Source organism: Puntigrus tetrazona, chromosome 18, assembly GCF_018831695.1.
Source record: "Puntigrus tetrazona isolate hp1 chromosome 18, ASM1883169v1, whole genome shotgun sequence".
In the NCBI taxonomy this organism is placed as follows: Eukaryota; Metazoa; Chordata; class Actinopteri; order Cypriniformes; family Cyprinidae; genus Puntigrus; species Puntigrus tetrazona.
In genome coordinates this window covers 25,176,700-25,191,825 of record NC_056716.1, presented here as the reverse complement: position 1 = coordinate 25,191,825, position 15,126 = coordinate 25,176,700, and the positions used below count along the sequence as shown (strand labels likewise).

Sequence of the window (15,126 nt, the reverse complement as noted above, 5' to 3'; positions counted from 1 at the left end):
GCAGATGTAACAGCTGCCATTTGGTAGATGAAGTCACAACAATTCAGTGTGGTAATTGAAACTTTTTAGAGCGAGATTGAATCCTTTTATTATGCGATGTCTCTTTCTGTGACACTTTTAGCTCAACAATTCTCAGAGCTACCGTGTCTCTTTCACTCCTTTATCCCTTTGCTAAGATTTGATCATTTCATCTGTGTCATGGTTAGCAGAGAGCTTATCCACACAGTCTGATCTCCCACCAAATCCTGAGCTTTTCTACCCAAAGATACGAGCAATCTGACAGGGGCGAAGACTTTAGTGAGAGCAAGAACATGTGATACTTGAGTCTGCAGATATGGCTTCTTTGAAAGAGCACCATCAAAACAAAATCATAGACTTTTTACCCCTGAGTTCTTTTTCCTTATGTTTCTGACTGTCTATAATATAGGTTATCAGTCTCACTGTGGTGTTGTAAAACTGTGAGACGATTTGAAAAGGGCAGCAACGTTTCAGACTTCAGAAAAGGGCTGCGAATATTGCTTTTATTTCTCGTGGGTATCTAAATCTCTTTTCTGGTAGTTCTGATTAGTCTTGTTATGAGTCTTTAGAGAAGAACAGCACAATGCCTGTAAGATTTATACAACAATTAATGCTGCAAGTTTGCAGTGTTTTTTTTATCAGTTTGCTCATTCCAGAGAGATATTGGTTATCATTCTGATTTGTTAAAAGCACCGATTCAATGATAGCATTATGTTGTTGTGGATTTGCTTGGATTTGTTTTCATTGGTGAGATAAAAATAGGGAAAACAACTGGCCATTATATTAGGATCATGTTTACTGAACTTTTAGATAAAAGCAAGCACAACTGTAATTAATCTCTTTTGCCTGTGTGATATTGGCTCATTTTTATCCTCTATTTGAGAAAAATATGATTACGCTTTATTTCATTTTCTTTTAAAGATTTGGGTTTTTTTTGCCGTTTTTTGCCTTTAATTAAATCCGACAGGAAGTGAAGCAGTAGAGAGAGAAGGGGGACGGGATCAGGATTTATTTTATTTTAGGCACTTTAAACATTAGGATTAGTAGAAGAGGTTAACATGTATTTGCAACTACATTTGAAGAGCTCATTTGATTTGCAAAAATCATGTTCTTTTAATTTCCATTTACTTTAAAAAGGTCGGTCCAAAAATATTCAGTATTGTAATTATTATATTAAAAAATGACAGGATCTTTTTCTCATCTCCTTAGTGCAAATTAACTACTTTTTCTTTAAAATAGCATTTTTGTATTGAAATATTACAAGATGTAAGAATTGATGGTGTAGTCACATATGCAAACTTCACAGAAGCTGAAAAGGCTTTGCTTTGTATGGCTATTTTTTTCTTGAGCAAAATGTACAACTTTTTTTTATAGTTTGCAGGACAAAAAAATGATTGTAATATAATGGGCAGTGGGCAGTCAAGATCATAGCCTTCTCCTTCTACATTTGTTTTCAGCAGAGGCTTTCGGTGATGAAAGGATTCGTTCGCAGGCGTCTGACATCATCAGCTGGATCTGTGAACTAATGCCATCAGAGAGAGAAAAGAAGAGAGAGCCGAAATGAGAAGAAGATGGTGATAAGCAAATCTGATGAAGTGTTTCTGCTTCCCGTTCTGAGGAACTCATCTAATTTTATCTGTCCATCTCCTCCGTCAAGGCACAACACTTCGGCTCGCTTGCCAGCCACTCTTTCTTTAGAGAGAAAATCTGTTTTCAGCTCTCTATGGAAATGACTTTTGACAGTTACTCATAAGTGGGTGATTCACTCTCCAACTGAACAAAAGATGGCACAAAAAAGGAAAAAACGATTTAGATCTAACCCTCATAATGGATATGTGTTATTAAGTTTTTAATATTGAGCGTTTGGAAGGCCGAGGGCGCATGGTGGGAAAGCGAGGGCCGCTGATGAACACGACTCTGTCGGCAGCCTCATCTTGTTGAATGACACCTCAGTTTTGAAAAGATGGCTTATCAACACCAGGATTGGCACCACTGCACCTGGCCGGAAATCCATTCTCAGGGGCGTCTTATCTTCCCCGGCTACAATCCTCCAATCTAATCAGGCAAAAGTGAAGTGAAAAAGAATGTAACCCCTAGCAACCGGCTGCCAAGCTACCTGCAATGCTTCATGCGAGCCATGTTGAGCCAAACATTATCATAAGATCGCTATTTTTACCTTCTAGAAATGTTAGAATATCTGCATCTTTTGCATATCGATTGGACAAGGGAGAGTGTGAGGCATTTACAGAGTGCGTGTGTGTTCGAGTGTGGCTATGTGCGCTGACCTTTAAGAGGAAACGGCACAGCCAATAGCTAACGTCCCACAAGGATAAACACCACGCTTAAAGTGCACCGATTGCTGTGCAACTCACTCACAGGAAATACAAGAAAACTATACAAACGTTTTATATCGGAAAGAAACTGTGGTCTTATGTTCTGTGTGAAGTTCTGTGGTCTTATGTGGGTTAGTGTTGTTATACTAGTTCAAAAATACATCGAAAAATCGTATTCAATTCATCCAGTTCACTTTAATGACGAATAAGTTTAAAATCGTTTTTTTAACTTCAGTTTAAAAAAGGAAGTGTATAAGTGATGTAAGGAAGATCGAGCTTATGAAGATCGACATTTTGGCGGAAGAAAAGTACACATTTACAGTTTAATCAATAATCATTCACAGTAAAATCAATAAGATGCATTTAGAAAACTTCTAGGTGACATAAGCCTGGTAATGGTCAGCCGAAAGAATCTGAAACATTTGATGAAAAATTTATTACAAACTAGGTTTCTAAGAACGTTGTTGTAAACTACATCTTTAAAATATTTCTCATTTTTATAATCTTTACTTGTCATTGATCCATATGTAAATCCTCAGAATCACTACATCTTTGCTTCCACAAAAGCTGTTGAATGCTCAAGATCTCATACAATGTGAAATCATCATTACTAGACTTTCTGCAACCGGTATTTTTTTTTTTCTCCTCCAGGACATGTGGCAGCATCAACACGAATAAATCAACAACTCATTAAAATTCTGCACTTGTATCCAGCTTTAATTTTCACATAGGATGCCAAATGAAACCAGAAAGGAGAACGATTTTTATATGTACGTATTTTTTCTTTCTATTTTTAAAAACAAGCAGAAAACTGAACATGCTCACAGATCACTTGCACGTAACTCTGATTTCAACTCGCAATTACAATCTGAGCAAACACGGAACGGGCTTCAACTCAAAAGCAAACAGAAGCGTCATATCGCAATACCAACACAATATCAACCATGATTTTCAAAATAGATTATGTATAAATAGCAGCTAATAATAAAGCTCGCTAGGCTCACAAATTGGAAATGCCTTCTTCGGCAACACCAAGCGAAACATCAGCCTGCAGAGGAAATCCACTCCTGGCACAGAAACAAGGCTAAAAACCGCAGCAATCAACAATCGCCAAGCGTTATGAGAAAGAGACAAGCTTAGCTCAAGTAGCGTAACTCATAGGTCGAGCATTATACAGTTGTTCTTTCGAATGTCTCTTTACATTGACGATATAAACCCAAAACATCAAATTATATGCATAAAATGAAAAAACACATTTGTAGTAAGCATGTTACTACACATTACATATACATAAATGTCATATTAAACTGATCTTGAAAACAGTGCTTCAGTGCAGAGCTGCATTCTTCTCCAGAGCAACAACAAAACACTTGAGAGAGCATTTAGAATTAATGGCATACTAAAATAACAACACAGGGTTCACATTTCAACTAAAAACGAGCGTCAAACTCATGACAGCATCAGAAAATGATGATTTATAACAGATAATCACACCGATGTTGAGTATTATATGTTTCTGCATAAATACGAGGCATTAAAACACGTAAAATAGCACTCGCTAAACAACAAAGTGCTTTGAGAATATGTTTCAGCTCCACTGCTTTCCTCCGGGAAAGATATGTTCTGTTTATAGATGATTTATGGTTACATCTGTCTGCTTGCTTCAACAAAAACCGTCGGCTCTGTTCGGTGCGGAAGGTGTTTCTTGCGCTCCACATAAAAAGATGAAAAACTACACCTGACAAATGGATGCCTGGCTTCGCTCATCTTCCACTGATTGTAAATGGGGTCTAAAAAGCTCAGACATACCTCTGGGCACACAGAACGGGTTCTGTTTATTTGTGCTGGAACAAATGGTGAGGCATTAGATCTCCACGTACTATGGAATTCATCCAGTGATGGCAAATGTTGGCTGTGGAAAAACACAAGTGTGTCATGATTCTGCGGGCCTTATTGTCGGACAAAAGCATTTTAAATGGATCTTATGCCCCGTAGTGTTCTGAATGTTTTTAAGGGATAACTTTGTCTGTGCTTTAAAAGCAGGATGAGGCTTGTTTGTTTCTCATTCCGCTGAGTTTGAAGACACAAAGTGGGTAAAAAAGTTTTGTGTTGAGAGAAGACACATCCTGGAGCTAAGTCTGCACAATTAATTAAATCCAAGTCGAAATTCTGATATAGCCTTGCGTGGTTATTAAAAGGCTGAGATTTTAATTAAATATTTAGTTAGCGGTTTGACAGTGAAGGAGTCCTGCGGTTTTGTGTATGTCTTTTTTGACTTGACTGGAGTTCATTTTTGGGTCAACTGAAAGAATTTGCTTCTTTTAGAGAAGGCTCAAGTATGACTATATGGAATGTTACGGAAGTAATAACAGATATTTTCATCCATATTTTGATGTATATCTAAATGAAACAGCTTATCGAAAAACAGAAAACCCATCAGTTGTTGATTGGATGAAAACAGAACAAATAACCGGAGCTTAAGCGGACTAAATGATTGTAGAAGCTTGTCTTGTCACTGGAAGATCGAGTTTCACATTTTGGTGAAAAAATATGAGGTAAAATAAATACAATTAAAAATAATTAATTAATTTACATTGTATCTGTAATTATTTATATGGAAGCAGATTTTTTTCTCCCTTGTATATTGAAATGAAATTCTGCTGGGTCTAATTTTGTTTTGGATCCTATTGACTTTCATTGTAAGGCTTTTCATTGGAATAAGACATCATACATATATTACAGGGTGGCTAATTTGTACAACTTGCTAGAATACACAAAAAAAATTTCCCAGATTTTGCTGTCTGGAGAATTATCAATAGTTCTGTCGAGGGATGTCAAACATATCATGTTTGATATTTTGAGTTGATTTTAGAGCATGCATTGCTTTCATTTCGCTGATCTCCTAGCAATGAGAAATATGTTTCTAAATGTTTTCTTCAAAATGTCTTGAAAGTCTGGTGGTGTGTGATCCTCAGTTGTTCAGTTCATGTTGTCCAGGTTTTTCCCTCAGTAACCCTTTACAAAGTCAGCAAGTGTTTGATGCCTGTTTTTAAATGAGTTTGGATTTTAAAATTGTGTAGGTGATGTTTCAGTGTCTATATTTTAAGCAGCAACAATAAGAGATGTTAAATGTTTCTTCAAAATAATGTTTTGTAACAAATTAGTCAGCCCTAGCTGAAGCTCTAGCTCTATGAGGCATGTGATGCTGGTGCTGACAGCCAAATGGTTCCACTTGTAAATTATGAGGAGAAAGTGGCTCCAGTCTTGCCACCTCCACTAAAGAGTGACGATGACACCTGTAAATACAAATTTTGAATTCCAAGACCTGGCTTCAAAATGAACAACTAGCTCTAGCGATCAACCCTGCCACTTCAATGAAATATATACAGTATGCAGTGGAGCAATCTATACAATGCTGTGATTTAACTGTTTGTCTCCCCCCACTGTAGATTTGGGTTCATCGGCGGCTAGCTGTGTCTGCTCTGTGTTGCTCGTGTCAGCGATAATATCCTGAGTGGTATTATCGCTTTCCTCCATTATTTTCCCATTATCATTAATCTTGCTCATGTCCACGTTCTCCACTGTAGGCATCTCCTTGTCAACTGAGCTTTTCAATTCATCTACGTTTTTCTTGATGCTTTTCTCAATCTCATTTTTTACGCCATCGCTAATTAGCTTGTTTATATTTTCCTTGCTGTGCTCCATGCCTTTGTTTGGTTTCTGCTCGGGAGTGACTGAACCGATTTTCTTAGGTGTGCCGTTGGTGTTGCTGCAAAGCCGGGGTTCCCTTCCAAGGCTGTATCCGCTCTGAAACATAGAGAGCGTCCGCTGGTGTATGTCTTCTCTATGGCAGCGATACAGCCCACGGAAGGCCGAGCGAAACTTCTGGGACATCAGGTTGTAAACGACAGGGTTGATTGCGCTGTTTGCGTAAATGCAGGTTCTGCAGAAGAGCAGGAACCAGGCATCCAGGTACGGCGTGCTCACGAAGGAGTTAATGAGAACCAGGGTCCTGTACGGCATCCACAACAGGGCGAAGAGCACAACCACCACTGCGAGCATCTTAGTGACCTGAAGAAGTGAGAAATTAAAAAAAGTTTCTGTATGAGGCTTTGTTTGAGGTTGTAATCACTCATGCAGCAATGGACACAAGTTCAAAGCATTTTCACTACATTCTGATCACTTCCATAAAGCTAACATGTGCATTTTGAATACTTCCTATTATGAATTTTTAACAATAAAAGCAAGCATGTTTGTAGTGGTCACACATCAAACTGTTTTTTTAACATGAAGTTGTTAACAGTGTGAACAGATGGTCATGTGCCAATTTAACCTTCGTCTTTTGAACATTTTTCTTTTAATGATATGAATCTTGCATATATTCTGTTAACAAGTCACTATGTTCGTATAACAACCTAAAATACTGACTTTTGACAGGCTCTGTGTGACAGACAAAAAAACCTTCATTTTCTTGTGCAGAAAGAGAAGGATGATAGCAGTGCTTCAGTAATTTCTATTCTGTTTATTTTTAGTCTATTTTGTTAAAGTTAAAAAATCTATAATGTTACAAAAGATTTCTACGTCAAATAAATGCTGTTTTTTGTCTGTTGCTTTTACTTTCCATCCGCCAAAGAAAACAGCATAATAGAATGATTTCTAAAGGATCACGTGACTGGAGTAAAGACAAAAATTCAGCTTTGCCATCACAAGTGTTTTTATGTGTCAGGAATAAAAAGTATTTAGTATAAAAATCAAACAACACAAAACTATGCACTATGCTTTAGATTTAAATATAGGTCTAATAGCTTAAAGGGTTACTCCACTACAAAATAAACATTTTATCACTTATCTCCATGTCATTTCAGACCCATAAAGCTTTGTTCATCTGTGGAATACAATCTAATTTTGAATGAAAACCAGGAGACATGTGACTGTCCCATCGACTGCCAAGTAAATAACTGCCATCAGTGGTTCAATCTGAATGTTAGCATATGAAACATATCTGTGTGGTGCAGCTGACATAGAAGAGCGTGTACAAAGCTGGGAAGTAACAAAGTACAAATACTTCATTACTATAACTTAAGAAGATTTATTAAATTATTTAATTTCAGTCATGATATATTCATTAGCTAACAAAACATTAAATGTTAGTTATTTTGTAGTCATATGTCAATGTGACTTGAGGTCCAGTTACCAGCGTGACACTAAAACAGGTAGTAGTAATGGGTACTTTTTTTTACGTAAGTCAGAGTCCATACTTCTTTATATTTACTTGAGCAGACTTCTACTTTTACTGGAATATTTTTAAACAAGAGTATCGGTACTTTTACTTGAGTGAAGGATATGTGTATTTTTCTGAGTGTGTATTATTTGCATTATCCAGCGGATACTCCCAAAAATGGCACTACGGTGCTGAATTGTTGAATAAAGTAGCTTCATAATGTTACAGTTGAACCACTGATGGCAAATAGCTATTCTGGCAATGTCTTTTACACTTTTCTAAATCTTGACAGCGTTCATTACATGGCAGTCAATGGAACAGATTTTACCTGAGCCTTTTCATCCAAAATATATTAAATTTTCTTCTGAAAACGAACAAGGCTTTTACAAGTTTGGAATGACATGGGGTAAGTGATCAATGACAAAATTTTCATTTTGGGGTGGAGTAACCCTTTAAATGAGCTATACTGTAACTATAAATTCATGAAAATATGTCTAAAACTGTGTCTGACTGCTGAGTGTATTTGTTAAAATCATATGTCATCTATGCTTATGCTTTCAAGGCATGAAAACACATGCACACCATCAATAAATATAATGTGTGTTTTTTGTTAAAGCACGTATATTTAGACAAAAGGGATTAGACTGAGTACTTTGAATTCAATGAAATCGCATCCTTGTCTGAATCTCAAAGAAACAATTGCATTTATGTTGTGTTAAAACAAATGTAGAAGTCCAATGCATGCAAACAGAAAGAACGGTAGAGAGAATGACAGACAAGACGAGACGCGCTCAAACATCTTCCATCGAGCATCAGTCAAACATCATCTTTGCCTCACCAGGCAAACACAGCTGAACCCCTGTGAGAAGGGTGAAATATATCCACACCATGTTTTGTCTGTCAAAGAAAACAAAGCAGTCCTCCCCAGTGTGTCCTCACTCATTTCAAGCGACAAATACATACTAAAATTCATCCCATTAACATTCACAGGGAATCCTGTGGGGTTCGAGCGTATTCATTGTCTCACGCTAGAGATAGACAACCGGTGACGGAGACCTTCAATAATAATGACAAAATTGTCTGCACAACAAAGCATCTAATTGAAGCCGTGTGAGGCTGGGAGGAGCTCCTTTAATTAACAAAGCAGGAGATAATGACTGCATGACTGGCAGTGACAATTTGAATATGCATTTGAAATATCTGGTTATTGTGATTGCTTATCAATGGAAAACAAGGTCTTAACATAGCACAAACAAAGCCGGCTGCTACTCATGATTAGGTTAAATAAAGGGGAGCCTCTACTGTAGTGATGACTTTATCAGATTCATAGGAGAGATAACTTCACTCAACCACTGCGGTGGCACAGGCATCCAGAATCGTATTGAACTTTATGAAATTTGCAGATGAAGTGATCAAAGAGCTGGAGGTGCGCCGTAACTGAGGTACAAAAGCTGAAGAAAGGGAGACGCTCTTATAACCTCAAAGAGCATAATCTCCAGGAGTATTAAGCATACTTGAGTGAACATCACAAATCATATTATGCAAATGTTCCGCTCAAGTGGGGCACTCTTGAATCTTCAAGATTTTGATCTGAGGCGAAAGTGAGCATCTCCGCACATACATAAGTGCACTCATGGTAAACGCAGGGACACACGCGCGTAAGGTCACTGAGTGGTCTGGATTGCATGATATTATCCGTTCTTATCTGTTTGACGTTCTGAATCTATCATTAAATTCATTATATCTATATCACTGAACTATCGCTAAAGTTTCAGAACTAAATATGTATCTGTCAGGGTTAACACAATGAACTAAAACTTATACTGTAAAAAAAAAAAATTACATGTAATTAAATACATGTATTAAGAAAGGAATATTTATTTTAGTTGATCTATTTAAAAAAATGTTACTTAAAAATGCTTACAATTTTGACTAAAATGAAAATGGAAAATATAACACTAAAACTAATTCAATTAAAAAATATAAAATATAAAGTGTATATAATATAAATATTTTTAGAAAATAATAAGAAAAGTATCTTAGTGATACTAAGATACCTGGGTAGATAACATATATGTTATTTATTATATGTATTTATATGTTATCTGTCAACGTATATATATATATATATATATATATATATATATATATATATATATATATATATATATATATATATATATATATATATATATATATATAGCAGCAGTCACTGTCGACATTGTGTCTGTGTATATTCATTTTCATTCAAGGCAAAAATCTCTTGAAATCCTTGGCCTTTGCATGACTTTATGCGTTTTATTTTCTCACTGCCTGCATCATATCTCTAATGCCTATGATCTATCACAGAGTCTATTATTCCAGAGTCACAACACAGCTGTGGCTGATGTCGTGATGGTAATGTAGAACCAAACAGTACCCTGATGGCCCCTAATGCTTCTCTTCTGATGAGATATATCCTGATGATCTGTTTTATGATGATATTCTGCCATTAGGTTCAATTTCACATAATAAATATGAGCTTAGATGTTTGGTCTGCATCCATATATGTGCTTATTCGCACAAATGAAGGTGTGCAGAGATATTATTGTACTTTATACAGAACTCCAAACCTAAAATGACATTTAGAAAACATTTAGTATAAATTACTTCCATTTTGATGCTGTCAGTAAAAGGTGTTGGTAATGGTTTCAAAATGTCACCCAAACAGGCTTTTTCTAATCCTAAAGTGCAATTAGACCTCATTCACTACATAAAACTAATGCTTTAATTAAGCATTGTCTTAAAGTCAACAAGTCAATAAATAAATAAGTTACAGTCATGTAATCATGTCCATACTGTGTTAGCATGCAAAAAGCATTGACACACACTCTATGTGATGATAATTTAAGTTTTATGACAGTCAACAAAGGCAGCTAGGTATCAGTTATTGTATCTTGTATTAAATTAAGATACAATCAAGTAAAATATAATAGTTATAATTAAAATAAAATTTAAATAAAAGATTATTTAAATATTGCCAGTAAATAAATGAGTCAATTACTTTAAATAGGCTACTATTTTAAAAATATTGACACATTCTTCCCATGATAAACTGACATTTAGTAGAATAAAACATTATTCTCATAAAAAAGTAAACTGACCTTTCAAAAAACAAATGTGAGATAATAATCATAAAGCACAGTACAGGAGGGAAGAATTTCCCCTCGTTTGCCCTCAACTGCAATCTCAGTGGATATTAAAATGTGGAATTAAACCTAATTGTCTATACACTAACTTTTGCAAACGCACATACACACGAGCACACACACACTTCTATATGTGGTTTATAGGGACTCTCCATATGCATAATGGTTTTTATACTGTAAAAATCATATTTTCTATTGTTCTACACCAACCCAAGACCTAAACAGAAAACTACTGTCAATTTTTGAATTTCCTAAAACACATTTTAGTATGTTTTTTAAGTGTTGTGTTTCATGTGTTTCATGGTTCATAAATCATGTTTACATTGTAGTACTCATGTTATTATACACATGTGTGTCACACACGCACCTGTTTCCGTGAAGAAAGCGCACTCTTTGGACGTCCTTGACGACCTGCTTTTCCGCCATCCGCTGGTTCTTTGCAGCTCCTCCTGAGAGTGGGGGCGGTAATGGTACCTGAGTCTGGTGGGTGGGGCAGAGGATTCAGGTAAAGGATTCGGGCGATGAGACCATAAAGAGCAATGGCCAGGAGCAGAGGGATCACGTAGAAGATGGTGAAGTCAATCAGGTAGATGGGCAGGTAGAGGTCTCGAGACACACGGTAGCCGCACTGAACGCGGCCGTCAGGGTTCACCTGGATATCCACCAGGAACAGCCAGAGCATGCAGTAAACACAGGTGAAAGCCCACACCCCAGCAATAATGCGCTTGGCTCGGGATACCGTACAGACCGTTTGAGCCCTCATTGGGTGACATATAGCGATGTATCTGTGGAACCATAAATAATATTTATTATTTAATTATATATATATATATAAGCATGAACACTCTCTATGCACCATTTATTACTACAAATATTAGGAAAAAACATAATACAAAGTAAAGCCAAGGTATTATGATTGGAGAAAATTAAAGAATGTCATATGTAATACTATGGTGTAATATGCAACATGCATATATAAGTCTAAGTATAATAGGGTTGTGTATTCTCTAGTTATTTATAGGAGCATTTTCAGTCATACTTACTATATCTTTATCTTATCAACGTCCTTACTACGTTTCTGGGTCTGGGGACATTTTAATTGTGTTGCTGTCTATGCAGGGTTAAAGAACCTTTAGATTTCATCAAAAATGATCATGTTCATTTTACATCTTACCTCTCAACAGTGAAGGCTGTTATCGAACAGGAAGACGCATTAATACCAAGGTACTGGAAGTAGGTGATGCCTAGGCACCCAGCATGCCCATACACCCAGGTGGCCATCAAGCTCTCTGAGATATTCGGCAAACCCGCAGCCACCAGAACCATCAGGTCCGCCACGGCCAAGCTCACCAGATAGCAGTTAGTGGGTGTACGCATGTGGCGTGTGGTAAGAACCACCAGCACGACCATGATGTTTCCCACTATGCCCACGCCACACACCAGCAGCACCAGGAACACAGATACGGTCTTATACTCCAGGGACTCGGACACAGCGTCCCCAGAACCCACCAGGGAGATATTGGTGGGGGTGTCCATTCTGGAACTCACATTTTCCTGCATGATTAATCCTCTCGATGTGAGTATTTACATATAAGATGTGAAGCAACAGGCAGAAACAAAATTGGTGGCGAAGAAAAAAAGCTGAACGTAGTCTGTTTGATATTCAAAAGATTTAATATGAAAACAAAATCTGCCCGTTCAGTTCCAGCTTTTATTGATGTGCTTTTCTCTTATTAAGTATGTTGTTTAATTTTCTTGGCTTCAACAGCATAATGATGTTCATCTGCTGACCGTAGCCCATTATTTCTTCTGTAACAGTATCCTTCCATTAAAAGCATCGCATTCAAATCCAGAGGCTAATTTTTTTTCCCACGTTAATGCAAGCGTCCGTCCAATTGATCACTCTGGAATAAAAGATTGCAGTAGTCAGCAGGGAAAAAGCAAGTCTCAATCACTGTTAAGAGGATTTCATAGCAGTCTGTTAATGACTAAATAACAGTCCATTTCATCTGGCGCAAAAGATAAGGCGTACACTGAGGTGGGAGCATCACATATTAAAATAACATGATGCAGACACAGACTTCCTATTTGTTCTCTTTACAAATATTCCCATAACACTTGCTCCGCTAAGGATTTTAGGAGACTTCCTCGGAACATTATTGAGACAAGATGAGAAGCTTTTAATTATTCAAATGAGACATTTTAAGTGGTGCACGGCGATAAGTAGGGAAAATCACAGAAAGACTTAAAGCCACACAGCAGCTGTGGCAAATGGCAAATGTTTAAAATACCAAATGGCAAATGTTTAATATCCAAGGATCTTTAAATCAAATACAAGCTTTATATTTTTCCCCCCTACACATCGAGTTATCTTAGAAACCTCATGAGCTCTTTTTCAGTGTGTATTTCACAACAAGACACCAAACGGTACAAGCGTCTGTTGTATACCCATCATAATGTAAGAACACAATGTTTACCACAAATATTCTTTGATAATATATTTGAACATTAATTCTGTTCTGAAGATTGCGTTTTGAAATCCATTAAAGCCACTAAATGGGACCAAGACGTTGTTCACGGGAGCTTGAAAAATCCAGACATCTGTTGCTCTTTTCAAATGTCTCTTTGCCTTGTAAATAAGACTGCATTGCCTCTCGGGGCTTCCCTAATAAATTGAGGTGGACACGATGTGAAAAGTAATTTAACTCAATCCCGACTTCCCAACCCTGCAAAACCCTGCGTGGACTTCATCTTACTCTATTTCATATTCCATTATTACTGCTCTGGCAGTGCAGATATGGACAAGAGCACTGCGGTTTCAAATCATGTAAACTGAAAAGCAACACAAATGTGTGTGTGTGTGTGTGTGTGTGTGTGTGTGTGTGTGTGTGTGTGTGTGTGCCTCAATGTTTAGCATGCTTTCTTTGCTTTAATAAAAAAAAAAAAAAAAAAGATGTTTTCATATAAGGAAAGTGTTTAATTTAAAATAATAATAATTAAATGGCAAATAATTAAAGTGCCAACACCTGTTTTTCAGCAGAAACACTACAGTATTTGTAACATCCATCCGACTTCTGCTGTGACATATATTAAAGAGAGCTCTTTCTTTTCTTTCTCTGAGCTTGATTCGAAAATGATGGGAGAGTCAGACGTGCAGCTATGAAACAGGCTGTCATTCAGATTTGTTTAGCTCTCCTAATTGACTGTATCACTAGCAGAATCATAAATCAGCAGAAGGCACTCAGCACGGCTGTGTCCAAAAAGCCTTGTGAGCTGCCTAGCTAGACTGCGTTTCGGTGCGCCACAGGCTGCTTCCAAAATGGTACCTTAAACTGCTGTCTAGGTAGTTATCTCACTAGATTCAGGACACAGCCCACTGTCCGTGCGAAAATCACAGTCTCTCTTATACATTTGAACATGAACAGGAAAGCGGGCGTTTCATTAGTACACTGGAAATATTCATAATTCGAGTAATATTTGTTTTGAACATTTTTAAAGCAACGTTCAGTTTTTTTAAGCAAGTTGGTAAAGAAATATCCAGTTTGCAAAACATTTCGCGCTTTAAAAGATTATGTGAACTTATGAATCTGTTCAAGCTACATAAAAATACCTGCTTCTAATTTGTATATCGCAATATTTGCAAACGTTCAATTATATATTTCATATAATTAAATAAACGTCAGTAAACATTAGACACCATCTGTACCTGAGCAGCTTTATATTTTATATTAAAATAGACTTGAACGAAACAAGCTAGAAGAATTTCTTCGTCTCGTAAAATGCGCAGCTCTTTAACCATTTGTCTTGGGAAATATTTACCCTAAAATATAAGTGCCTAACACGTAAGCTACACGCGCGTTTGTCTTCAAAAATAACACTTTTAGGAATTAAGTTCTGATGTAAAACATCACTTAAAATTTGCTTATTGTGGAAACTGACATCGATAACTTCTCAAGATAGAGAATAAACAGTCTCCTACCAGACATCATTCTTGTAGTTTGGAACCGAAACAGCTCTCGTGCGGTGTCGGCTGTAAACCCCAGATGAAAAACAAAATGCACTGATATGAAGTATTTGACATGACGAGCAAAAAATGTGATCTTGTACAGAAGCGCTAGTAACTGCACTCTTAAATGTAAGTCTTCTTAACTGTAGGTCCCTTCGTCGCAATAGCGACCCCTAGTGGAAGAATATGCCGGTGTGTCATGAGTGATTTGATGCACGTTGTAGGCTGTAATTAAAAACGCATGAAAATGTCAAACGCCTAAATAAATGAAGATTGCTTTTGTTTAAATGATATATCATTTGAACACTTTTTTTCTGTGTGACCTTAATATATAAATATTGACCTCATGTGTGCATGTTT

The 15,126-nt window shown here is 36.8% G+C and overlaps 1 protein-coding gene across 1 annotated transcript; it reads right to left on the bottom strand.

Annotated features, from left to right (window-relative positions):
* Positions 1-4,081: 4,081 nt before the first annotated feature.
* Positions 4,082-14,894, bottom strand: trhr2 (thyrotropin releasing hormone receptor 2). Its single transcript, XM_043264600.1, has 4 exons — positions 14,740-14,894; positions 11,935-12,664; positions 11,128-11,545; positions 4,082-6,422 (listed from the first exon to the last, which is right to left on the bottom strand). Exons 2-4 carry the CDS (start codon positions 12,318-12,320, stop codon positions 5,757-5,759), a joined length of 1,470 nt encoding a protein of 489 aa, XP_043120535.1. The 5' UTR covers positions 12,321-12,664; positions 14,740-14,894; the 3' UTR covers positions 4,082-5,756.
* Positions 14,895-15,126: the final 232 nt, after the last annotated feature.